The sequence below is a fragment of the Schistocerca americana genome, chromosome 4, assembly GCF_021461395.2.
Source record: "Schistocerca americana isolate TAMUIC-IGC-003095 chromosome 4, iqSchAmer2.1, whole genome shotgun sequence".
Taxonomy (NCBI): domain Eukaryota; kingdom Metazoa; phylum Arthropoda; class Insecta; order Orthoptera; family Acrididae; genus Schistocerca; species Schistocerca americana.
The window spans coordinates 230,011,096-230,037,383 of NC_060122.1; the positions used below are offsets into that span (position 1 = coordinate 230,011,096).

The following is a 26,288-nucleotide window of genomic DNA, read 5'->3' on the forward strand; positions in this document are numbered from 1 at the left end:
TTATTCTATTGGAATGTGAAATGTAGAATAATTTGAAATACAGGATGTTATAGACGTGAAAATAATCAAGGATCCTTTGGAAGCTGTGACTTGATGGCTTTGTTACTATGTAATCTCACCAAGACACTATTGGAAAATGTGATAATTATTATGTGTAATACTGCAAGACTGGCTCATGCATGAGATCCACTTAAATGTTACCATTAGTGGTGAAATGTTAAATGCTCAGATTAGAAACAAAAGCTTAGTATCACAATAGCAGCAGAATCAATTTACCAAGAAAAGTGTGGCATCACAATATCTTTCTATGTTTATTTTTGGTTCAGTACTTTGCAAGCAATATTATATTTCCAAGCTTAGCATGTGAAAATCACAGCCAAATAAGTGTTACTCTAATATTCAATAGTGTTGTGCATGCTGCTCCATCACACTTGAGTTAGGATTTCATAATCATCAGATTATTGTTCACCTGTTAAAGGGGAACAGCTAGAGGTTAAATTTTATATTTATCAAATTAACTGCCAGTCATCTTGTAATTTAATACTTAGTATTCAGTGATAAAAGGATACAATTGAACTATTTGATGCTCCAACTCGAAAATCAGCTTCCACTAATACAAAATGAACATATATTGATACATCGCTAGATAATGATAACACAAAGATGCAGGAAAATCCACTTTAATCAGTCAAAATTTCATTTAAAAGCGCATTGTAATGCAGGACAAGGTAACTGATAACTAACACACTTTGCATACTAACCAGAAAATTTATGAGAACAGCATTGTTTGTTATCCGTGTTATTGCCTCAAAATTTCATTAATCCAATACATTGTTACAGTAAATTGCTGCTGCATAACTTCCAAATTTTGTTAATTGAGAAAACCATTAAATCAACATCATTCAACAAGTGTATTTGGTAATAAATAGGTTTCTGGAACATTAAAAATAATATAAGAAAACATTGAGAGTTAATTTAATCAACATTGCATTTTTGGATTAATAATGACAGAAAATATGGGAAAACTGCGATTCACATCAACAATAAACTTTAATTTATGTAATTTTTTCATTATTTCACATTGGTAAGTGTGCTGACGACATTTAATGTTCAAAAGTTACTTTCAGTTAAGTTTTTCCCCTTCAAAAATAAAACAATAAGAAGAAAGTCACTTGAAGTCAAATTATGAATAACACATCAGATCACATTTTGATTCTTCACAAACATTTTTCCAAGTCCCAGTCCATAACCCCCCCCCCCCCCCCCCCCCCCCATTTCTAGAATTTTCTTTATCCAGATCTAACCACTCCTTATGAATCCACTGTTTCTCTGTTTTAATATAGTTATTTTCCCCAACTTACAGTTGTTTTAGCCTGTCTTCTAGTTAAGCTGTGACTCCAGATCCTTTTTTAAGCAGCCATTCTTTCAGTTTATGCTCTGTTATCTTTCTTGAATGCTCTGCTCCCTTGACCATTACTGTTCCTCCCTTTTTTTATACTCACTATGTCTCCAACTTTGTTAAACTATTCACATCATCTGACCTCTCACTGGTTTTTTCCAAAACTCTTTCATTATTGTCACAATTTTGCTCCATGTTGCAATATCATAGATAATCAAACATTACTATATTGTATGTTCAAAGCCAGGTTCATATCATGGACTAACAGCTCCAATCATTTAGTTCTATGGAACAGTCACCATGTATCAGAATATTTGGTATTCAATGAAAAAAGGATTCAGTTTGGACTATGTGAGCCTCCAACTCAAAAACCAACTTCTGCAAATTCAAAATGAGTATATGTTCATACAATCACTGGATAATGATTACTCAGAACTGTACAACAGAGTCTCCGTGAATTAGTGTAAATTGTGTTTAAAAGCTTCCCAAAATTTACCCATTATAATGCGTGCCAAGATAAATGATAACTGACAAACGTCACAAACTACCTAGAAAATTTGAGGCACCACATTTTTGTTTGCTGTAGTACTGCTCCGAAATATAATTGTATTGTTACTTACAGTATATTGGCAGTCAAGAAATTCTAAATTTTAGTGATTTACAAAATCCATTATATCAACACCGCTCAACAGATATATTTGTTAATGAGTATAGTTGTGAAAAATGGAAAAAAATGAGAAAACTTTCATGGTTTATTTAATCAACACTGTTTTTTTTATGTTTATTAGTTGTCACAGAAACTAAGGGAAAACTGCTTGATTGTCATCAACAAAAATTAACTTTTGCACATTAAATGCTGTCAGTACATTTATCAATGTGAAACAACAACAAAATTTGTAAATGAAAATTTATGGTTGATGACAATAAGGCAGTTTTTTCTGTGATTATTTACTTACAGAAGGATTTTATTTTGGGCGCATAACATTAAATGGGCAACTGTTCAACTATGTCAAAAAAACTATGACTTTCTTGAAACTGTTATAAATCGTATTGTGCATGTGCTACCCAAACAGTGTATACACAGTGTATCTGCATCATGGGTTTGTTAGAGATGTACAATGTTTTATTATTGAGATTTGATTTTAAAAGTTCCATCCCTGCCAGAAACAGTATGATCGGTGTCATTAGCAGAACATGTTTCAGAAGTGTGTCTTTTGGTCTGTGATTTCCTGAAGCAGTTGGATTTCATAAAAAGAAATATATAGGCCTATGTCATTATTTTCCTAGAGAGACTTAAGAGTACTACCTGTATGACCGTGTCAGGATGCCATTTTTCTTCTCTCCTGTGTGAAAGACTAAAACTTGAAGATAGTATTTGTATTTTGTCACTTACAGTTCTAAGGGATTATAAGATTTCCTTCATATCCTGCAAACTGTTAATCTTGAGATCAGTTGCACTTCAAGAAGTTGCCATGTCAGGTTTGGAATTGAACTGAATAAAATCTCTCTCTAATTTGAAAGTTTTCTGCATGTTTTGAGTCATTTTCTTTGGTTGTAATAGTTTTCCCAAAGTCTGCAGTATGAGTGTGATTCTTGGATCATGATCTTTTTATGATTTGAGTGAAAGGCTTGAGCTCTGCTTACATAACAGTCTTGGTTATGAAGATATTTTGAGTGAGACTGAAACATATGAAGAAGATATATACGAAGACTGTAACTTGTTCTTGAAAGAACAGTTACTGTTGATGATCGTGCAGCTTTTCCCTGGAATAAATGATGACTAACTGACAACCTCAGCTGCCAACAGGTGTTGTTGTTATACCTCAATGTGAGTGGGTGGCAAATGTGTATAAGGTACAATACATATGTAGAATTGCGGACAGTTGGGAATGTGAGTCTCACGGGAAGCGTGCAAGGGATAAGTCCCTGCAGTCGCGCTATTCATCTGTGTCCTTGGTGGCTCAGATGGATAGAGCGTCTGCCATGTAAGCAGGAGATTCTGGGTTCGAGTCCCAGTCGGGGCACACATTTTCAGCTGTCCACATCGAGGTATAACAACAACACCTGTCGGCAGCTGAGGTTGCCAGTTAGTCATCATTTATATGAAGAAGAGTAGGTTAAATCGTTGAATGTTTCTCAGTATGTGTGTTGTGCCTGCAGGAGTCAGTTGGAAGAGCATGTGTGATTAGTGTTCTACTCTGACAGATAGACACAGTTTATCACAAAGTATAGGAAGTTAAGTTACTGATTTATTTTCTCTTAGAATAGAAAAATCTGCTTAAAACTTCATTTTGACACTCTGTTTCTATCAGTGATAAATTCCACAGGGCCTCCTTGGACCAAAGAAAGAGCTCTGGGATGTTTTGCAGTGCGTTGAAAAATATACTGTGGAAGCACAGGATATTACATCAAGTGTACGAGATCTTCCTACTGTTAGGTAAGGCATGATGCTTGCATTGACATGAAAAGCCAGCAACAATTAGTATACTGACAGATTAAATCACAAATTACTACTGTTATGTTACTTAGTTTTCCTTAGAGATTCCAACAAAGATAGCACATAAAAATATTTAATGAAGAGAGAGAGAGAGAGAGAGAGAGAGAGAGAGAGAGAGAGAGAGAGAGAGAGAGAGTGTGTGTGTGTGGGGGGGGGGGGGGGGTTGAGGCAGGGGGGAGCACGCATATCATTGTAGTACATCATTGTGAGTTTTGACCTGTAAATGATTAATTGTGAACTGGCCAATAATTATTGTGCATCACTTTTTATTTTAAGGAAAAAGACTGTCAATACATTTTATGCATCTGAAAGAGATGTTAAGCCACAGAAAATTTTCATGGAATCTTGAAAGAGCTAGCAGGAAATTATATTTAAGCACTTTCAGTGATAAATGCTGACAGATGGCAGTAAATATCGGTATTGACAACCTATTTTATTACATCTGCTGATTTTCTATTGCAAATGGTTGTCACTCAGGTAGCTAATAGTGATCATTCGAACTGCATTCACATGTGAAGCATGTAGTGGATAGAAGATTAGAAGTGTTAACCTGTAAAACAATACCAACAAATTATTTTCTGTTTACTTATGCCCACTGAGCTGTGATATTTTGGAAATGGCAACATTTTTCATGTGGAATATTACTAAGCCATTTTATTTGTAATCATGATTTCATCTGTTACACCATTCTTAAGCGATAGCTCACTACAAAGTGTGTCAGTGCATAATTATTCCTTTTAAGAGGACACTATACTCGTATCAACTGTGCTTATGTAGTCCTTATGCCTAATAAAACAGGAATCTTAGTCATTTATGTGAAAGTATGTAGGTCTTCATGTAATAATTACTGTCGAATTTATGTCACCTTCATACTTAATTTTCACTGTCTGTCCACCAGAAGTGTCAGATGACATGAATTTGGTAGTATTTATTAAAAGAAGTGCTACATTCTTTCATATAAATGCCAGAGACCCGTGCCTTATTATGCATATGAAATACATAAACATGGTTGACATGAAGACTGCGTTATCTTAAAAAGAATGATTGTGCATTGATGTACATAAAGCCAGTTCATACTTACATAAAATATGCAGATATTGATAGAAAATTAGTGTTGGAGAGTATTTGTTTGTTTGCATGTACACACACATAGCTACAGATAGATCAGTACATATTTTCATTGTAAAATCAATGCACTTTTGTACAGTCCCTATTCAGTCATATTTTGCTCTTGGAAGTGGATATGTGCAGCAACAGTGAATCTGTAAATTGCATGGAAAAGTCTGTGATCCTGTGTTGATAACAGAGCCTTCACACAGGTTGGCTGTGGAAGATCAAACTTCACAAGTACTTGTAAAAGGATTGTAGTACTTCCATGTAGTCTGCGGCACCCAGAGAAAAAGTTATCTGCATCCTCTTCTTATCCACAAGAGCAGAAAGGTGTCTTTCAATGTACAGCCTGTAAAGATGCTTATGGAAACATCTTTGGTCAAATTTAAATCTGGCTGTTACAGAGGCGAAGTGCGTTAAGCATAGAATTTCTATGAGATTTCGTAGGATAAGGAATGTTGGGCGAATTGTTATGAACTTCTCGTCTTTGTGTCTTGTTGTTTCCTCCCCCTATACTGTATGTCTGTGTAGGACATCTCGGTATTCTATACTTGGGATTGCAGTCCAGGTGGTAAGCTCCTGGACAGTAGCTTCTTTGGCTAAGCAGTCAACAGTTTCACTGCCAGTGATTCCACAGTGCGAGTTCACCTAAGTAAAATTAACAAAATAAACAATTCCAACACTCTGATAATTTTGTAGACAACTGACTATTCAGTCGAGTTATCTTAAAGGAGATAAAGAGTCACTGATTAGGAAAGGCAGAGAGGGCATCATCTGTGAGCAGAAACAAACTGATCACAGTTTCACAACAAGTTCTGTGGTCATGATGCTTGCCACTGCAGGTATTTTGTGTAGCCTAGACTTCTGCAAACATGGTTGTAGCATGCGCTTCTGAGAGAGTCACTGATTTTGGAGTTGTTGGTGTAGATACACTGCCTTAAAAAAATGTACCAAAGTTATATTGTTAATGTGAGCCTGTTGGTGAAAAGCAATGCTAGTTTTTGCATTCACCATCAACAATTTCAGTGCAGATGGAATGCTAAAACTATTTAGTTTACGTGATCTGCTGATCTTCCTTGGAATGTGTATATCTAAATATAAGTGGACCAGGAAGAGTTGTAATGATCCAGAAGTGTCCAGTTAAGCATTGCTTAGTGAGATTTTAGGCAATCTCAGATTGTTGGATTCATGTTGATTCCTTTGAAAAAGAAAGTTGGCAGAGAGATACCACTGGTGAAGCCGGGCTGGAGGCTGTTCATGTGCTTCAGCCAAGACTGCATCATTGTTAGGGGTGAGGGTGGAGGGGGGGGGGGGGGAGAATGAATTGCTTTCAAACTAACTCTCAGTGCTTTATATTGGCATCTGTTAATTCTGTTGGTGTAACTGTTAGTTGCAGAACCATAACAACCACTTCCATAATCAATAATTGGACATTCCATCATATGGTAAAGTGTTATTGCTGTGCCTATGTTCAAGCCCCTTGTATCAGAAAGTCACACACACACACACACACACACACACACACACACACACATTTTTTTTTATTTTTACTTCATCTTTCATATGAATGGTTCATTTTAAAATTTAAGTAATTGTTGATAGAAGAAAAATGAAAGATTTATAGTAGCAGTTGAGGAATTAACATTCTTAAGATGTCTTTATTTATTGATATGATAGCTTCACAGTGGTAGCTTGTCTAGTGGACCATACTCATTTCTTTTTATTTAAATATATTGCAGTTAGGTGGCTTTGCAACAGTGTGTGTGTGTCCAAAATTTTCTTATAAACCTTCGTATGAGTTATTTATGTGAAAACCCCTGAGTAAATAGGCATCCATGGAAACTTAAAATAATTGTGGTTTTTCTTAATTACCCAAACATGTTTTAGTTGATCATATCAGGAACCCATAACACATTCTTAATGAATAGAAATATGTATTCTACATTATAAATCAGTATTTGTACATTTATGTGATTATGATTGTGGCAAAGGTTGCCTGCAAAAACAAAGTTAAATCTACCTCTACACCTACACCCATATGTTGCAAACCACTGTGAAATGTGTGGAGGAGGATACTTCACATTATACCATATATTGTTTTTTCCATTCGATTCACATGTGTAGAATGGAACGCATGCTAAGTGGCTTTTGCAGATTAGTTGATGTCTGTCTTCAGGTTTTTGTCAGGCTATGTTTTTCAGACTTTCTGTGACAATCTGTCATAACAGAGAAACCTGTACCAATTCACACTGTCCTTTTTTTTATCCTGTGCTAGTCTTATTTAGTATGGTTCCTACATACACCAGAAAAATTCTAAGATGCATTATACATGGGTATTGTGAGCAGTTTCCTTTGTAGACTGACTGCATGTTCCCAGTATCCTACTTATAATCCAAAGTCTGTCACTTGGTTGATCTATGACTGATTCTCTGTGATCATTACATTTCATGTCCCCACAAACTGTGTTGTCCAAATATTTGTATGAACTGACTCACTGATATTGTCAAAGGATTCTATGTTTTTGTGTTTTCTGAAGTTCACAATTTTTAGGTTTCTGAATATTTAAGGTGGTGTTTGTGCAGCTTTTTTCAGGTAGTGCTTGATTATAGATAACTGCATCATCTGCAGCCATGTGTGGTTTCTATTGATATTATCTGTCAAGTCGTTAATTTACAGTGCTGGTCATTAAAATAAAAACCCCAGATAGGACAGCAGATATGAAATTTTACTTACTGTGCCTGTCCAATATACAGTATATTTCTGATTGTTTGGGATATGTGTGGGAGAAGATGCATGAAAACCAAAAAAACTGAATAATCGAGATATTTTCAAACGTGTATTCTTTGTCTGAAAGTTTATCCATGTTCTGTTCATAGGAACTGTAAGCCCGTTTATTTCTTAAAATAGTGTGTGATGTTGGTTTGCTTCTGAGAGAAGTTGACTGAATCCCACTCTGGCCCCTGTAATCTAGAATTGTATCAAAAATTACTGACAAGGTCACTGTCTTCTTTGCTACTTTCACATTCACTGTCCCCTTCTGTGTTTTGTTGTGAAGTGGCAGTCACAATATCGGTGTCATTCATGCACTGGAAGCCAGGTTCACATGTGTTGGATCATCAGCCACCCATTTAAGTTTTCTTCATTGACATCTTCAAAACCATTTAAACCTGTTGCCAAATTTATTGTTTGTGCACTCATAATTTGTCCATCACTAAAACCTTGAAATGCTCTTTCTTTTATATCTGGAAGAATTTTTCTCCATGATCGAAGTCCTGTATGTTTCTTGACCTACCAGGCATCAGAAATGCCCTGTATGGTATCTGGAATTGTTAACTTTTCCGAAAACACCATCAAATCATTCTCATGAACTAGCATGGTACTGCTGTTGTAGCGACGCAATTATATCTTGGTCCATTGGCTGTATAACAGCAGTTACATTGGGAGGTAAAAACTTAGTTACAATGAGACCACCATCAGATACAAGAATCCTCTCATCAGTTTGTGAAGCAATAGACCAAAGTTGTGTGGCAACCCTTTCTCTTCTAGAAATCACTGAACTTGTACAAAATATGTATGGAATCAGTTTTTGAAAATTTCACTATCAATCCGTGCTTGTTTTTTTATGTAATATGCACAGGGATATCCTTAGTTGTGATATCTTTGAATGCTCTTCTTCTTCTTCTTCTTCTTCTTCTTTTTCCCCCGTCACTAGTAGTTTCACTTTGCAGTTTCCAGAAGTATTAGCGATGCTCAAAATTGTAATGCATTCTTTAACAACTTACATTGAGGAGAATGAGCATCACTGTTAAAAGCAAAGGTTCTGATTAGCAGACATTTCCAATACATACCACTTTTGTCTGCATTATCAATTTGGTCTGGAGTGAAAGTCTCTTCTACAAATTTCTCGGAACTCTTCCCAGAAGAAATTGCCTGCCAAAACATTTGAACTAAGCCACTCTCCTTGCACAGTAAGTTCATGAATCCCAAGCAGTTGTTTGAACCCAATTATCCATCCAGATGGGGCATTAAATTATCCCTCTAATCCTAGAGCTTCATGAAAAAATTTAGCTTTTTTGGCACACATTGCACCTGAAACAGGGACACCTTCTGCTCGATTTTGGCTAACAACTGCAAAAGAGCAGCTTCTAATTCATCAAATGTAGATCTCTTCCTGCTTTTTCATAAAGATGATCCAGAACTACAATCACTTTTCCTTATAGAATCCAGTATTTTCTGCCTATCGTTTTTAATGCCCTGAACAGTCTGACTTCCAGTACTATAACCAGCGTTTAGTTTTGCAGCAGTCTCTGTCTATTCAAGTCTTTCATTTAATTCTAATTTTTGTTGTTATATTAACATGTTTCTTTTGTTTATCGATAATCTTTTTTAAAATTTCTTGTAACTTGCTTCGATGACACTTACTCATGAAATAACATCAGGAAACTCAGTTTGTTTTCGATTTACACAGAGCAGGTTGGCCAATAATAATGGAAATGGTACTCTGTTGTCACACGACAGTTTAAACAGTGGAAAAGGCACATATTGTCTGTTTTTTTTCTTTCTTTTTTTAGATGCAACAATAATCTGCAAATCAGATAATCTCCACATAAGTACTCGGGGCAGTGGGAAGGATAGCATATATGAAATTTTACTTATTGTGCATTTATAGCATAGTAGAAAGAATACATGATTAGATTTGTAGGTAATTTGTGAGTATGCAGAGTGCCAAATTTAGCACAAGGAGCAGCCACTTGGGTGGCAACAGTGAGTCTAACGCAGCTGAGCATCAAGTTGAACTGAGTGTGGATACCAGTTACTGCTTCAGCTCAATGCCACCAGAGTTCATAAGTTGTGGTGGCTTGCGAACAGGAGTGTGACAGTCTGTTGGCAAGTCGTAACTAGTTTTTTTTTCTTGTCTTTTTTTCATTAGGTTAGAGCTATGAAGAACGTGCAGGGTAGGGAAACAATTGAACATCGTCAGTGTCAAAGTATGTCAGGACAGCATTTGGAAATCTGCAATCTTATGCTACTGTGTTCAAAGAAAATGGTCATGGAGACCTCAAAGAAAGGTCACAGCCGCCTACCTTAATACATCGAAAAGGTAATGGTTGCTATTCAAATTAGCAGTCCTGGTTCCATTAGGACTGTGGCTAAGAAAAATGTGTCATGGATTATGTTCACAAAACCGCTATATTTTTGCAATATAGTCTCCCCTTGAACAGATACACAGTAAAAATAATTTATTTAAAGGTGTTTTGAAACAGTCACTGTAGTTCCTATTTGGGAATTGCATTTAGTACTGCAGTAAAATTTTCTTGGATGTCCTTAATTGCATCATAATGATGTCCTTTCATTGCCATCTTCATTTGGGGGAACAAGCAGAAGTCGGCAGAGGTCAAATGCAATGAATACAGTGAATGTTTGAGACCTTTGTTCTGTTTGTTGGCCAAAATTTTGCACACAATCTTCATTCTCCGGGCTGTTGTTGTGTTATGGAGGGTGAGCAGGAACCCGCCTCTCAGTATTTGAGTTAAGTTTGATGAATTTCCACTCACAAACATGAAACCTGATGTCACCTCAGTGTTCCAGTGCCATTTTCTGACAAGTGTCAAGATACAAACTATTACATTCACGACCAGTATGCTTGCTGCAGTGATGTGCTTTGATCTTCCACATGAGTGTTATTGAATCTGCAAGGATCATGGCAACACAACCCACCAAGAGGTAGCATTGCAGCTTGGAATTTCACACACGCAATCCTAATGGAACTGGGACACAATATGTATGCGAAAAAGATGTGATTGTGTTGTGTATGTAATGGCACTCCATACTATCATTCTATGTGTGTGGCTAGTATGGTGGTGATGAATGTAATATGTCAACTCCATACGTGGATATGTCCATTGTGACGCTGTATGCAGATGTGAGACTCCTGTGTCCGGTGTGGTCATTGGGTACGACTCTGTGGGAGTGCGTTTCTTTGCTGCCATGTCAAGAAAAGCAACAACACTGTTTGCTGTGTTGATGGTCCACACTGTTCCAGACATTGTTGCATGGTTTGTGCGGATACTTGTCTCACTGTAAACAAATCCACTTCTTGACTCAAGGTATGTGATGAGGGTTTAGAATCCTGAATGATGTGGCAAACAACATGTCTCTCATCTGACGTGCTAGTCGGTGGAATCATAGAGATTCTGCACGGCATTGAGTGTAGCCCTCTTCAACTCATGGATTCCATATTTGCTTGACAACTGTTCCTGACCAAAATAAGCAGTGATAAACTGCAGTCTAAATAGTCCTCGATCCTGCCACTATCAAATTTTGACAGTTGCTGGCAGATATTTCTCTTTCTTATATGATGCTTCTTATATGATAAGTTTTCACAGACAACCAACATTCAAATGTAATTCCTGAATGAGAAACACATTGCAAAATCTTTGCATACATACAGACCGTAGGTGGCATCAGTAGTACTTTCTTTCTGTGGGTGTGCTGAGATGCTAACCATTTGCATTTCCAACCATATGTACTCTTCATGCCAATTTGAAATTTGTTGCATGCTGCCCTTGTGTGTTGCAGTGTTAGTGATAAGTAATGGACAGCTTAAAAAGAAAGGGTTACAGCAGTCTTCCCAGGGGTATGCATGTAGTTACTTATAAATCTATACAACGATTTATGAACTTTCAAAATGTTGGAGATCTCTTCAGTGTCTATCCTGTGTGGTCTATTTACTATTGTTGAGTTGGCATTAGTGGCGCTTTGACTGTCACTGCAGGTGCAGTTTTTGTACACAAGCTTACGCCTGTATTGTCACATTTATGGTAAAAATGGTTTTAAAATGCAGATAAGTGTCCGAAACTAGTCACCATCAACAAATAAAGGAAGATACTTCTTAATGCAACTTACATGAAACTACAAACACTTATTTCACTTATAAAGCTGTTATTAGTCTCCATCCAAAATAACAAGCTGCATCCTCCATGTTCAGAAATGCCCAATCAAACCACAAATTTTGTTTCATTCTCCATAAAATTTTATTGTGATTTAAAAATGTTAGTGTGTGCCAAGTCAAATGCTTGTTGCAAGTTACGAAATACTTTAACTACCTTAAATGCCTTGATGCATAGCCTTCAGGATATCATGTGAGAAAACTGCGGGTACATTGTTACCATCTAAGAGACCATAAATTCACATTTAAAATTAACTACTTCAGTGAGTGGCCTTGAAGAATAGTAACAATTACAAAACTGCACTTAATTTACATCTGAAACACAATTTTAATTCTCAGAACCCTCTATACCGTTATTATTACTGCATGCATGACAGGAAAATTAAGATATTTACTCTGCAATAGTTAACTTTGTTGTTGTTGTGCATGCAAGCTGCAAATGCAACAGGTGCACAAGTGCTTAGGTCCATTGTGCTATGGGGAAGGTTGAGGGAGAGGGGGAGAGGAATTGGAAACACGTACCCTGGACATGACAAAGTAGAAATTATAATGTGCAGGTTCAATAGACACAATCTGACATACAAAGTATGTCCTAATCTTCCCATGTAGATTATTAAAGCCTTGAGGTATAATTATTCATGGACAATGGTGTATAATAGTGATGAATGCAAATATTACATAGTGAGCATGGTGAGACTAGAAAGAATCAGAGTTCAAGTGTGACATGTATAGAACTGTCCTTTAGTTGGACAGAGTTTTACATCAGACAGCTCGCTACAGATAGGTGCAAGTCATACTCTGCTATGTAGTGCTCTGCATACATAGGTGTTGTACAGCAACATAGAAAAGTGCATAGATATATATCAAAGAGTGTGTGACCAACCACAGCAAAGCTGTGTAGTGCATATTATTTATGTTGCGCAGGCAGTAACCTGTCTGTCTTAAATAAACAAATATTTGTGTGATTACGATGTTGAACATTTTCAGCAAGTAAAACGGATTACTCCTTCGATATTGTCAAAATGAGAAAATCCAAGGAATATTGAGGACTGGAAATAGTAGTAGTAGAAGGGAATGTCTGTAGGGAAAAGGAGTATTAGAATATGTAAAACACATTATCAAGGACATTGGGTATATCAAGTATCTAGTTATGAGAAATATAAATTAGGATGATTGCATCTAATCATTCAAAAGACTGCCAGTTTAAAATATTAATGAAAGTTTTAGCAATTGTTAATGCATTGCTCACTGAAATGTCTTTTATAGTCAGGAAAGCATTGGCCTAATTTGGTGTGTGTGTGTGTGTGTGTGTGTGTGTGTGTGTGTGTGTGTGTGTGTGTGTGATTTTTACTGATTTTCGTATTTATTCATTCATCTGTCATGGGTTTTGACATGTATACAGTTAAAAATTTTGCATTAAAAGTAGTCTACATTTATATTTTACATAAAAAATAAATTTTTATTTTAGGATACCACATTATTATAGAATTATTCTCTTTCCTAAACACAGCTGTTGTTTAGTACATTCTGTACATACTTGTCAGAGAAATTATATGGTAGGTCCCTCACTGCCAGAGGTAATTTATTTATTATACAGCTTTATGCCCATATATTTAAAATTATTTTGGGACTTAACTTAGTCTGGTATTCTATACGTGTATATTATTTCTGTTCCTTGTTCCATAATTTTTAATTTTTGATACAACTTCTCTTCTCTGACTGCCTTAAAAAAACATAATATTTTGCAGCTTCAAGTGTGACTGTACTCAATACGCTCAAGATATGAATTAAAAAAAAAACCTTCAGTCAAAATTTTTCGTGTTTTATTCAGTACATGATGCATTTCGGACCCTGTGGGTTCATCTTCAGGTGTAATTCATCTTAATACACGATTTAAATGATAAATGGAAAATCTCATATAAAGATGTGAAACAAATACTGACAAAGATATAGAGGGGCTGGCCAGTACTTACCTCAGCTCAGTACAGCCGATAGATACACAAAACAGAACAGAAAATTTAACAGAAAATTTACGTATCCTAGCTTTTGGAACTTTGTTCCTTCGTCAGGGAGGAGAGAGGGGAAAAAAGGGGAAGAAGGGAAAGTGGATTCAGTTACTCACAACCCAGGTTATGAAGCAACAGGGGAAAGGTAAACAGGGAGGGTAGCAAAGATGGAGGCATGGGTGTCAGAGGGAAGCCAAAGATATTCTACTGTAAGTACTGTGCCAGCTTCAAACCCAAGAGGATGCATACAGAAGTAAAGAGGTATGTAGTATAAAGATAAACACAACTATGTAGGATGAAAAGATGCGTGAATGGCTAAAGAGGAAAGGGAAAGAGGAGAAGACTGAAGAGTGAGGTTGGTTAACATAGGTTCAGTCCAGGGGGATGGCCAGATGAAAGGATGTGTTGGAGTGCAAGTTCCCATCTCCGCAGTTCCGAGGGACTGGTGTTGGGTGGGAGGAGTCAAATGGCATGTACGGTGTAGCAGGTTCCTAGGTCCCTAGAATTATGCTGGAGGGCATGTTCTGCTACTGGGAATTGGACATTTCCTAGGCGGACAGTTCATCTGTGCCCGTTCATGCATTCAGCCAGTTTAGTTGTCATTATACCAATGTAAAAGGCTGTGCAGTGCAGGCATGTCAGCTGATAAATGACGCGTTGTTTCACATGTGGCCCTGCCTTGAATTGTGTATGTTTTACCAGTAGCGGGGCTGGAGTAGGTGGTTGTGAGGGGATGCATGGGACAGGTTTTGCAGTGGGGTCAGTTACAGGGGTAGGAACCGCTGGGTAGAGAAGGTGGTCTGGGAATATTGTAGGGTTTGACAAGGATGTTACTGAAGTTGGGGGGGGGGGGGGGGGGGAGATGAAAGGCAACTCTGGGTGGTGTGGGGAGAATATTGTCAAGGGATGATCTCATTTCAGGGCTTGAATTGAGAAAGTCATATCCCTGATGGAGTAATTTGTTGATGTATTCGAGGCCAGGATAACATTGGGTGACAAGGGGGATGCTTCTGTGTGGTCTGGGGGTAGGAACATTGTTGTTGGATGGGGAGGAATGTATTGCTTGGGAGATCTGTTTGTGGACAAGGTCTGCAGGATAGTTGCGGGAGAGAAAAGCACTAGTCAGGTTATTGGTGTAATTGTTGAGGGATTCGTCACTGGAGCAGATACGTTTGCCACGAATAGCTAGGCTGTAGGGAAAGGGAGCATTTGATGTGGAATTGATGGCAGCTATCAAAGTTAAGGTACTGTTGTTTGTTTGTTTGTTTGTGGGTTTGATGTGGGCAGAGGTGTGGATGTGAGCTTCAACAAGATGAAGGTCAACATCCAGGAAGGTGGCTTGGGTTTTGGAGAAGGACCAGGTGAAATTAAGATTCAAAAAGGAGTTGAGGTTATGGAGGAAATTAAGGAGTGTTTCTTCACCATGAGTCCAGACCACAGAGATGTCATCTATAAACCAATACCAGGCCAGGGGAAGCAGTAGGACGTAAAACTAGGATACATAAATTTTCTGTTCTGTTTTGTGTATCTATCAGTTGTACTGAGCTGAGGTAAGTACTGGCCAGCCCCTCTATCTCTTTATTAATACATGATTTATTTGTTCTCTTGAATGAGATGAAATGCATATTCCTGTCACAAAAAATTGTGACTGAAGGTGTTTTTTAATGAGACACTGTTCGGCCTGCCCGTAATTGTTCTCACTACAGGCCCCCCCCCCCCCCCCCCTCCATTCCACCTCCCCACTGCCACCACCGCCACCACACAAACACTGTTTTTGAATGAGAAGAATGGTACAGAAATTGACTGTAGTGTTTTCTTTGTGTACAAATAAAATCATTTGTCAGATAAATTCACTATGAAAACTTATGTCCTAAATCTTATGTAAAATTTAAGTGTGATTTTCTTGATAATTGTATCAGAACTGATGCATGTGTATTTTTGAACATTGGCTTTTTCATGGTATAGTGTTGTAATCTACATTTGGGCTTTACACATTAGTATCTTCTTTTAGAAAATCTTACACTCTAATTGTATTAAGGATCTGTGCAAATAAAGTAAATTCAAGATTTTTCAGAAGTTAAGTGTGTCATGCATAACACATTTCATAGTATAAATAGGTGTTTTGTGAGTTACAGATGTCATTCTACATATTTCAGCAGTGGTAACTTTTTGGAAACTGTTTCTCCTTACTCACAGTCTGGCTATTTTATGTAATTAGTGCATTAGACCTCCATTTTTCCACTAATTGACCATTAAGGAAGTGCGTGATTGTGATGTAAACATAGCTCTTACAAATATGACTTATGACACTTATGACGACTAACATATTGTGCTACATTTAATTTTCACTTTCAACATCAATATACAGGGTGTATCAAAAAGAATAATCTGATTTGGCACGTCTACATTTCTGAAACTAATAAACATATACCATCAACACTAAGCATGGAAGAAAAATGTCATCCTCCATCTTACCAAGAATAAAATTACAGAACTCCACACATTGTTGTTTGTCACCTTCACAAAGAGCTTGCAGTAGCTGAATTTTGTATGGTTTTATGTGTAAATGTAGATACAACGCATGTCAGACGGACATCAGGGGCATGTTGAGCTGTCGAGCTACTCGGCGAACAGATTTCTGCAGACTCCTTGTGAAACTGCAGCAGATGCATTCAACTTATGTGTCAGACACTCAGGGATGGCCCGGTGATTCACCTTTACATGAACAACATGTTTCTTGGCATTTTTCTTGACATCGTCTAATGCTCTGTGCTTATTACTGACCCACATTGCACAAAACGTAGAACACAAAATGCTTTATGTGGTCCTGACACCATTTTTACTAGAACTGAAGTGGGTGCACACTGCTGCTACCTAGCGGGAATCGTGTAAAACTCGAGAGTTTGATCTTTCCAACAGTACGTTGTTCATACACACATTCAAATAACACAATGGTTCTGATTTTTTTGAATTGGATTATTCTTTTTGATACACCCTGTATATTGTTGGCAGATGTCATAAATTGCTGCTGCTGTGTTCAAGTTTGTTATGTGACTTTGTTAGTGATCACAACTTTGAATTTGAATCTCAAATTTGCTTAAGGAAAATAGTAATTTTTTCCACCTTGTTTTGCCCTTCTCCTAACAGAGAGCACTTTCTTGTGTCTTAGTCACTTCAGTTGTAAAGGTAACTTGTAATCACTGTACCATAACTCGTTGAGAAATTAAAATATAATCAACAAGTCTTGTTTCAAGTTAGTTTTTCTGTAAAATATTGCATCAGCCATAATGCAGTCCCACTATAAATACTGTTCTCCAGCAGAGAATGAGTTAGTTGGTGCTCATAAGCAGCTGAATATCTCACAGATTGCTGTGAAGCAATTGGAATCTGCTGCAAGTAGGGGCCCTGGGAGGGCTACTGAGAGAAATGTATCAGAGATAGCAAAGGTACCTCAAATACTGTTGTGTACTGTGGATACTGTCTCCTCTACAAGAAGTACAGAACCTAACACCACTCGTGCAGTTGACTCTGTGTGTCATGTAAGTGTTAGGGCTATACCCACTGTACAGGGAAGCAGAAACCAAGAACAACCTAGGGTATTGCATCCATCACCCTAACCAAGAAGTTTGAGTTGTTATCTATCAGGGAATTGGAAACAGAACCACAGAGACACACACCACCTGTTGGGAAGCCTGCTATCTCATGTTGGATGGAACCAAATGCAAAAGGCTAGTTCATGTTTATTGTTGGCAGTTTGAATGTAAGGTGAATAATGATACCCCTTGGGGAAATGGCAGCAAGGATGGGAAGGATCACATTGTGTAGTCAGTGTGTATGTCTAGAAGTATCATGCAAAATGTTAAGAGAGCAGTTCTGGCAGCCATTGAGGGAATAGGGTCAAACAACTGCAGGTTGTGGTGCATCTTAGAAAACACAATGTGTGCTGTCTATGCTCTAAGGTCATACCTGAACGGAAGGCTGAGGAAACCAGGCTTGCTCAAGGAAATTCAATGAGGTTCATAATCTTGTCACAGAACTGATTGTGTGTCCATGTTTTTGTGTGCTCGCATAGTTTTTTAAATTCATCATGCTTTTTTTGTATTTGATGGGTGTAATCACACATTTTAGTAATATGTACATTTGTGCAGTATGTAGTATGTTTCGGATGGATGGTGGCCATTGATCACAGCTCATTAGCCACCCAGCATCCCAGGCAGCTCACATTTGTTTTGTGAGTTCATACTTGATTACCACGTGACCCCTTCCCTTGCAGCATTACTTCCCTTTCCGTGCAGCAAGTCTCTTCTTCTACTAGTCTTTTTTCCCCTCTGCCTTTCCATTGGATTGCCTTGGTGCTGATTGTGCTTGGGTTTGGTTCGGTTTGTGTTTTTGGACATTTGTTTTCTTCCCTTTTCGTTTTTGACTATATGGTCCCCATTTTACAGAAGTGCAGAACATGTGGGGAAGGTCACCCTGCATGCTATATATTCCACCTTGTGCACCTTTTTTCTTTGCACCCTTCCTTTCTTGCAAAGGTACTATGCTCGAAACCTGGCATGGTAACTACTCTGTTGCTAGGGAGGGCATCAAGCATTTGCACGGTGGTAGCCCCTGGTCATGCAGGGATCACACTGTTGATACCTGAGTTGAAAATTCTTCACAAATGCCAAGGAGTATTGTCTGTGGCATGGCTGGGACATTGAGACTCTTGACAGCAGTTTACTTGAAGGATAACCATTGCTGTGGCTGATTGGTACCCATGTAGAGAGCCCTCATTTGGAGTGTGTGGCACTGCAGTTCAAGACTCTCAGATGTAGTAAATTAAACCTTCTGCTGATTGCCACATGGCCCCAGCAGTCTCATCTCAATGTAAGATTTATTACAATGTGGAGAGATATGGTCCCCAAAATGTTTCCTACCCTAGGTACACCATGGGAGGAATGTAGGGCACAGAGACAAAGAAAGATGTACTCCTACCAGTACTTAGTTTGTTCTAGGATTGACAGGGCCTCCTTTTTGACTGCAAAATAACTGGTCTTCATTGAATGACTCAAGGACAGGTTTGGAGAATTAGCAACAATTTCAAAAGTGAAAAGTGGCTCCATTCTGATTAAAATGGCCTCCCTTGCTCAGTTGTGGGTGCCTCTTACCTGTGAAATCTGGGTGACGTTCCTGTCATTATAACGCCCCATAACTGTCTCAAGATGGTACAGGGGTATCATCTTTTACCTCAATTTCCTTTTAGAGACACAGCAAGTTCCATGTGTGTGCTAATTTGGAGTATTGAGGTGTTTATTGTGTCTGCCATGTGCAGGATTGATCCTGGACCCTTCACCTTGGCCTTCGAAGGAACCTCATTGCCTGAAAAGGTCAAGAAGATGGCATAGGTATGCAATGTGAAGCCGCAAGGTCTGTCTGTAGGAATTGCGGATGTCTAGTGCTCACACATGCTCCTTGTGCCTTTCCCCCCCATGTATGTCAACTGCGGGGAGCATCATTTCGCTTTTCACCAAGGTGAGTACGGCTGATTGTCCTGGTACTGATTCCAAACACCCCTTGAGATGGATAGCTATAACACAATTAGTTTCACTGATGTTCTCTGATAGCTGCTCGAACGTATGTTGAGCTGACAGCTGTGCTGGTACCTTGAGTCTCAGGGCCAGGCTCTGTTCCAGGGTGTCTCTCGCCAAAATCATTCAACTGCTGACAGTGTGGTCAGCCTGCAGTCTGCTAACAGGTCAGTTTTTGTACAATGTCAACACCTTCTCACTATCTTCATTGAACTGCAAAAGGCTTATGACACCATATGGCATCACCAAATCCTTTTTACTCTACATCAGTGGAGTCATTGGGACCTCCTCCCAATTTCTGTTCAGAACCTCTTGGCACATCATACATTCTGGGTTGAAGCTAGTGCTTCCCATAGTACTCCACGTATACAAGAGAATGGGGTGCAACAGGGCCCTGTATTGAGCGTGCCCAATGTGCTGTCAATGGTCTAGTTGCAGCTGCAGTGTCTACAGTGTCACCCTTCCTGTATGGTGATGATTTTTGCACTGTAGATGTTGCTGAATGCCAACTGCAGGATGCTGTACACAGGGCGCAGTCCTTGGGGTCTCATGCATGGCTTTTGGTTCCAGCTGCCAAGACAAGTGCTGTTGCTGTCATACTATCCATCCACGTCCAGAACTCTACATCAGTGACCAATTGCTCAACATGGTGGAGTCTTATTGCTTTTTAGGATTGGTCTTAAGTGTTTGGTTGACATGCTGGTCAGACATATTCACTAAAACCAGCTGGAGCATAGATCAGTCTACACTTTTGCAGCTCTACAAAGCTGTAATCCTGTCTCATAGTGATTGTGGGAGTTTGGCATATGGTTCAGCATCACCTTCAGAATTGCAGGTTCTGGACCTGATACATCATTATGGTGTCCAACCCGTAACGGGTGCCTTTTGGACCTGTCTGGTGCAGAGCCTTCTTGCAGAGGCTGGGGTGTGCTATCCTTGACACATATTGATTGTGACTGTCCAGGATCTCATTTGTGACCTGCACCAAGTTGGACAGTTTGGTGTGTTTGTAGACTCCAGATCACATTGGGATCCCAGGGAATGAATGTGCTGGCCAGTTGACAAAGTTGGCTGCCAGGATGCCGACATTGGAGATGGGGATACTGGAACTGGACCTTTTGTCGACTCCATGCCATCAGTTGTTGGAGGCTTGAAAAGTGGATTGGTGAGCAGATGGCATCAAAACGGCTGATCTGGTTGTACATTTTATCTGTGAAAGGGTTTCTACTACTCTCTGTGACATACGACACATTAGCCTTGTTGGCCATATGGGGGCTTGGAGGATGCCCCATCACCTGCTCCAAGCCAGGGGACCTGTGGCTCCCCGTTCTCGGTGGTCTGGCCTTCCTCCTGCCCTTTCCACTTTTTTTAATCCTTCTTATTCTTTTACATCTGTTGTTGGTTTACTTTCTCATCACCACTATTCTGCCTCCTAAGACTTTATCAACTTGTCTGTGTTGCTAGTTTTCTTGTAATGTAAAATGTGGAAGCACTGGTCGGATGGAGAGGGTGTCTCTCCCATCCCATAATGTGTTCCAGGACACTCCAGCTGCTTTATGGACAAGGCAACTTTCTCACCTTCATTCTTTTATGCCTCTGTCACTTCAACTTGCTTCTGTATCTTGGTTTTCTCTATTACTGGTTACAAATGGGGTCACTGTGTTTGTCTTTCATGCACTTCCTCTCTGGGAATTATTCCCGGCTTGACACGCAAGGGATTGAGGGACCAATGACCTTGTAGTTTGGTCCCTTTAACCCCATCAGCCTTTGCTGGTGAAGTGCCAGTCTACTAGCAAGTCGCATGTTTAGCATTCTCTGTTTGGTTTCATGGTTCAGTTAGGTTAGTAATAACAAGATGGATATGGTGTGTGTATGCTGTTTGTGGAGGCAGGAGGAGCTGGTCGCATTTCACAAACAGTGGAGAAACTCGTGCATCATTTGGGATGTCTCAGGTGTCACTTATTTTGACCACAGGCTCTGCTGTTGAAGCATCTTCCAGTGTACTTGTTGTGGAGGATCTGGGCTCACTGCAGGGTGAGTGGCAGGTTGTTCTGGGGTCACGTTGCTTGAGGTGGGGAGTCATTATGGATACTGGTAGTTTGGCCTCAACCAACTCGCTCTGAGTGTGCAGGTGGTCGCTCCGTCAGCACGATCTGGGCAGGCACACAATGGGAGGGGTTTACTTACTGGAAGTGCTAATGTTGGGCCCATAAGGGAGCCACTTATTTAAATAGTGCCCAGGTCTGGAAAGAATTTCAATGTGCATTAAGTGTGCCTGCATTGGAGAGGGCGGGGTGGGCAGGACGGCGGCTCACTCGAAATGTGGAGGTGGCTCTGCCTGCTGCTGTCAAGGGTGCCGGATACAGTAATCTGTAAGTTGTTGCTCATGTTCTGAGGCCATCTTCAGTTCCTATGGGAGCCTGGCAAATATGGAGAAGACTTCTGGCTTTGCTCACAGGGTGCATCATCATACTCAGAGTCAATCTTAGTCAGAGGCTTCATCAATTCTGTGATGATCATGCCTGCAGATTTCTGGGCTTTTGTTAAGGGAAAACTGTCAAATTACTTGTAATGAAGTTCTTGAACTTACTGCCCTCCAGGAAAGTTTCCTCACACAAATTATTCTCTGAACCAAGAGGCGACTGAAATGCAAAGTAGAAAGCTCCAAAATATTTAACGAGGTGTGGGACATATGCAAAAAAGACAGATTAGATGCCATAGAAGGAAGAGTGTTCACTGTTCTCACCAAAAAAGTTGTCTGTATCGAGGTAGAAATTGAGTCTGAAGTTGCCTGGACTGATTTCCATCATAATAGCTGGAGGAGGATCATTCAAAGGAAGTCTGTGCTCCATAGCATTGAAATACCCATGTCCTTCAGTATTAGTTGGAGGTGACTTTGATCTAGCAAGTGTGCCTATGGATTCACTGCAGATGCTGCAGACAGACAATCTTGTTTAGTACCTTTGAATACTTTTTCTGAAAACTGCCTTGACCAACTAGTTAGACAACCCACACACAATGGAAATATTTTAGACCTCGTAGCTATGAACAGGCCTCACCTGATTGACAGTGTAATTAAAGAGAAATGAATTAGTGAATGTATCATCATAGTGGTTGTGGTTACTAAAGTTAATAAGCCTTCAGGAAGGCTAGGTGACTATTTGTGCCATAAAAAGCAGATAAGCATATAATCAGTTGTTAGCATCCCACCTACAATGAATGGACATCATTCAGCTCCAGTATGACAGGCACAGAGAAATTATAGGCAAAGTTTAAACTGATTATAAATCACACTCTGGAGATTTATGTGCCAAGTTAGTGGATTAAGCATGGAAAAAACTCTCTGTGGCTTAATAATCAAATTTGGAGAATTCTGAGGAAATAAAGTTGTTCTGCTATTGGTTCATAAAAGAATTTACAAACATTGACAGGCAAAAGTGAGTAGAAAGTCATGCATCCTTATAACAATGTGCAAAGCATACAACTACTTTCACCATCTTACCTTAGCAGAAGAACTTGTCGAGAACTGTAGAAAATTCTGGTCATATGTAAAATCACTAAGCATGTCAAAAGCTTCAGTCCAGTCACTCATCGACCAGTCAAATTTCACATTTAGGAAATTCATACAAACCATCATTTTACTGTCGCACAGAGCTCGTATGGAGGACATAGTAATAGGCATTCCTGGCATAGAGGTGTAACTTGCAACTGAAAGAGTTGAAAACAAATAAGTCACCAAGTCCAGATGTAAACCCAATTCAGTTTTACAAAGAGTACTTTGCAACATTGGCTCCTTACTTAGCTTGCATTTTATTGCGAATCTCTTGCCCAGTGCAAAGGCCCAAGTAACTGGAAAAAAGTGCAAGTGTGTCATGTAAATAAGAATGGATCTGCATAATTAAAGACCAATAACCTTAAAATAGTTTTGCTGCAGAATACTTGAACAGAAGCCAAGTTTGAATATAATAAAGTTCCTTGAGACAGAAAAGCTTATGTAACAAATCAACACAGATTTAGGAAGCATTACTCTTGCAAAACTCAGCTTACCATTTCCTCACATGATATCCTACAAACCATCAGTGAAGAGCAACAGGCTAGATTCCATATTTCTAGATTTATGGATAGCATTTATGCCCCACTGCAGACTGCCAACAAAGGTCCGAGCATACAGATTACATTCCCAGGTGGAAGAGTGTCTCAGTGACTTTTTAAGTAATAGCCCCATTACACTGTTCTTCATGATGAGTGTTCATGAGACACAAAGGTATTGTCAGGAGAGAGTGCTCTTATTCTCTGTACATAAATGATCTGATGGACAAAGTGAACTGCAATTTATGGCCATTTGATGATGAAACTGTGATGTATGGGAAGGTTTTGTCGAGTGACTGTACGAGTATATGAGACGATTTAGAAACAGTTTCTAATTTGTATGATGATTGTCAGTTTGCTCCAAATACAGAAAAAAATGTGAATTAATACAGATTAGTAAAAAAACAGTCCTGTAATGTTTGAATACAGCATTAGTTGTGTGCTGCTCGACACAGTCACATCAATTAAACATCTGGGCATAACATTGCAAAGAAATAGGAAATGGAATGAGTATATCAGATTGGTAGTATGGAAAGTACACAATCAGCTTCATTTTATGAGGCTTATAGATAGTCATTTTTCTCTCACTCTATTATTAGCAAGTGGAACAGGAAAGGAATTGACTAGTAGTAGTGCATGGTACTCTCAGCCATGCACCAAACAGTGTTTTGTGGAGTATGTATGTACATGTAGATGTACTCTCACATTTCATTTAGCTCTTGGGAGGAGCATGTAGAGGAACTGTAGCTGAAATTTAGAATAATAATTGACCAAGCATTGGCTTTACATGGTAGCCAGAAGCAGTCTGAAAAGCATGTAATGGTGTTGCAGGGCAGATTTTGCTGGGAAATAATTGTTAAGAAAAAAAATTGATATGTTTCACCATTTATAAGTTAATTGGAATTGAGTTAGCCAATCATGCTGTTGCACATTGAAGCAGCCTGCCAGAGACAGTTACTGTCCATTGTTCTCATAGTGTAGATGATGGCGTGCTCAGCCTGTGGCTCATGTTTGATCCTTACACCAACTCATGTCCAATTTTTTTATCTCTCTCTTGCTCAGCTTTAGGAAACCAAACGAAGAACTTGTTTAGTGACACCATCTGTGATGGGGCACTTGAATTTGCTTGCGCGATGGCCCGTTTGGCTAACTTCAATGCTAATGAACTTGGAAATGGTGCAACATATTTTTTCTTAAGAGTTATTTCCCAGCACAACATACCATGCAACACCCTTACAAGCTTTTCAGATTGTTTCTGACCACCTAATTGTACAATTTATGATCGGAGCAGCCTCTAAGGGTATACAGTCTCTGTGAAGAAATAGGAACAACTGCACAATCAGTGTGAAACAAAGTGCAGGGGTATACAGACACAAATGCTAAATTCAGTGTATTTTGCTGTCAACAGGGCATACATAGTGTGAAGCCTTCAGTGACTAATTTATCAAAAACCCAAATAAATTCTGTTTGTGTGTAAAGGCTGGTAGTGGCATGGAAGTTAGTGTCCAGTGAGTCACGGACAACATGGGAACTGAAACTGAGAGTAGCAAAATAAAAGCAGGAATGCTGAACTCTATTTTCAAATGTTCCTCTATAAAGGAAAATCCAGGAGTACTGCCCGAGTTTCTCACACCACTGTGGAAGGTGAGAAATACAGATATTAGTGTCATTGGAGTTAAGAAACAGTGATATTCACTAAAATTGAACAAAGTGCCTGGGCTAACTGGAATCACTACCAGATTCTATGCAGAATCTGCTGCCAAGTTAACCCCTTCTTTAACAATAATTTGCGATATGTCACTCAAACAAATAATTGTACTCATTAGATGGTAGAAAGCTGAGGTCATACCTATTTACAAGATGAGCAACAAAGTGATCCAGAAAACTACCATACAATCTGATGCAGGATTTTAGTACATATTCTCAAACAGGATGAAGTATCTTGAACAGAATGATCACCTGCTCGCAGACTAGCATGGATTCTAAAAATGTCAGTCATGGGAAACCAAGCTCATGCTTTTCTCTCAAGAAATCCTAAAAGCCATGGCACAGGGCTGTGAGATAGGTACAGTTTTTTTGAATTCCAAAAAGCATTTGACTTGATGTCACACAAATGCTTATTAGTGATCATATTAATTGAAATTTGTGATGAGAAAGATGATTTGTTTCGACAGAGAACACAGCATGTTGTCCTGGATAGTGAGTCACTTCATTCACACCCCAGGGAACTGTTTTGCGACCCTTGCTGTGTATTAATGACCTGGCAAACAGTGTTAATAGTAAACTAATACTCACAGCTTGATAAGACTTGAGAGTGATGCAGAGGTTGGGAGTTTGCTTGAAATGTTCAGAAATATAACATTGCACACTTCACAAAGCAGAAAAATGGTGTATCCTGTGACTAAAACATCAGTGAGTCACAACTGGACTCAGCCATCTTCCACAAATACTTGAGCACATCAGTCTGTAGGTATACAAATGATCACATATGCTCAGTCATAGGTAAAGCAGGACAGATGTTAGTTCATTGACACAGTGTGTCCAGCAAAGGAGTTCCTTGGAAACTAAGATCGATAGATGAGTGCAACAAACAGTACGGGTATTGTGAAAGCTGTAAGAATTTAAACAGAAGTTCAAAGATAGTTAAAAAAAGCTGCTAACAGATGGC

At 38.9% G+C, this 26,288-nt stretch overlaps 1 protein-coding gene across 3 annotated transcripts in view; it reads left to right on the forward strand.

The window, feature by feature from the left end:
* Positions 1-26,288, forward strand: part of LOC124614034 (RUN and FYVE domain-containing protein 2) — a 149,029-nt gene that overhangs the window by 15,240 nt on the left and 107,501 nt on the right. For all 3 annotated transcript variants that reach the window (XM_047142859.1, XM_047142860.1, XM_047142861.1), the window contains one exon: positions 3,727-3,836. In XM_047142859.1, coding sequence (XP_046998815.1) covers positions 3,727-3,836 — 110 coding nt within the window. The remainder of the gene's footprint in view (positions 1-3,726; positions 3,837-26,288) is intronic.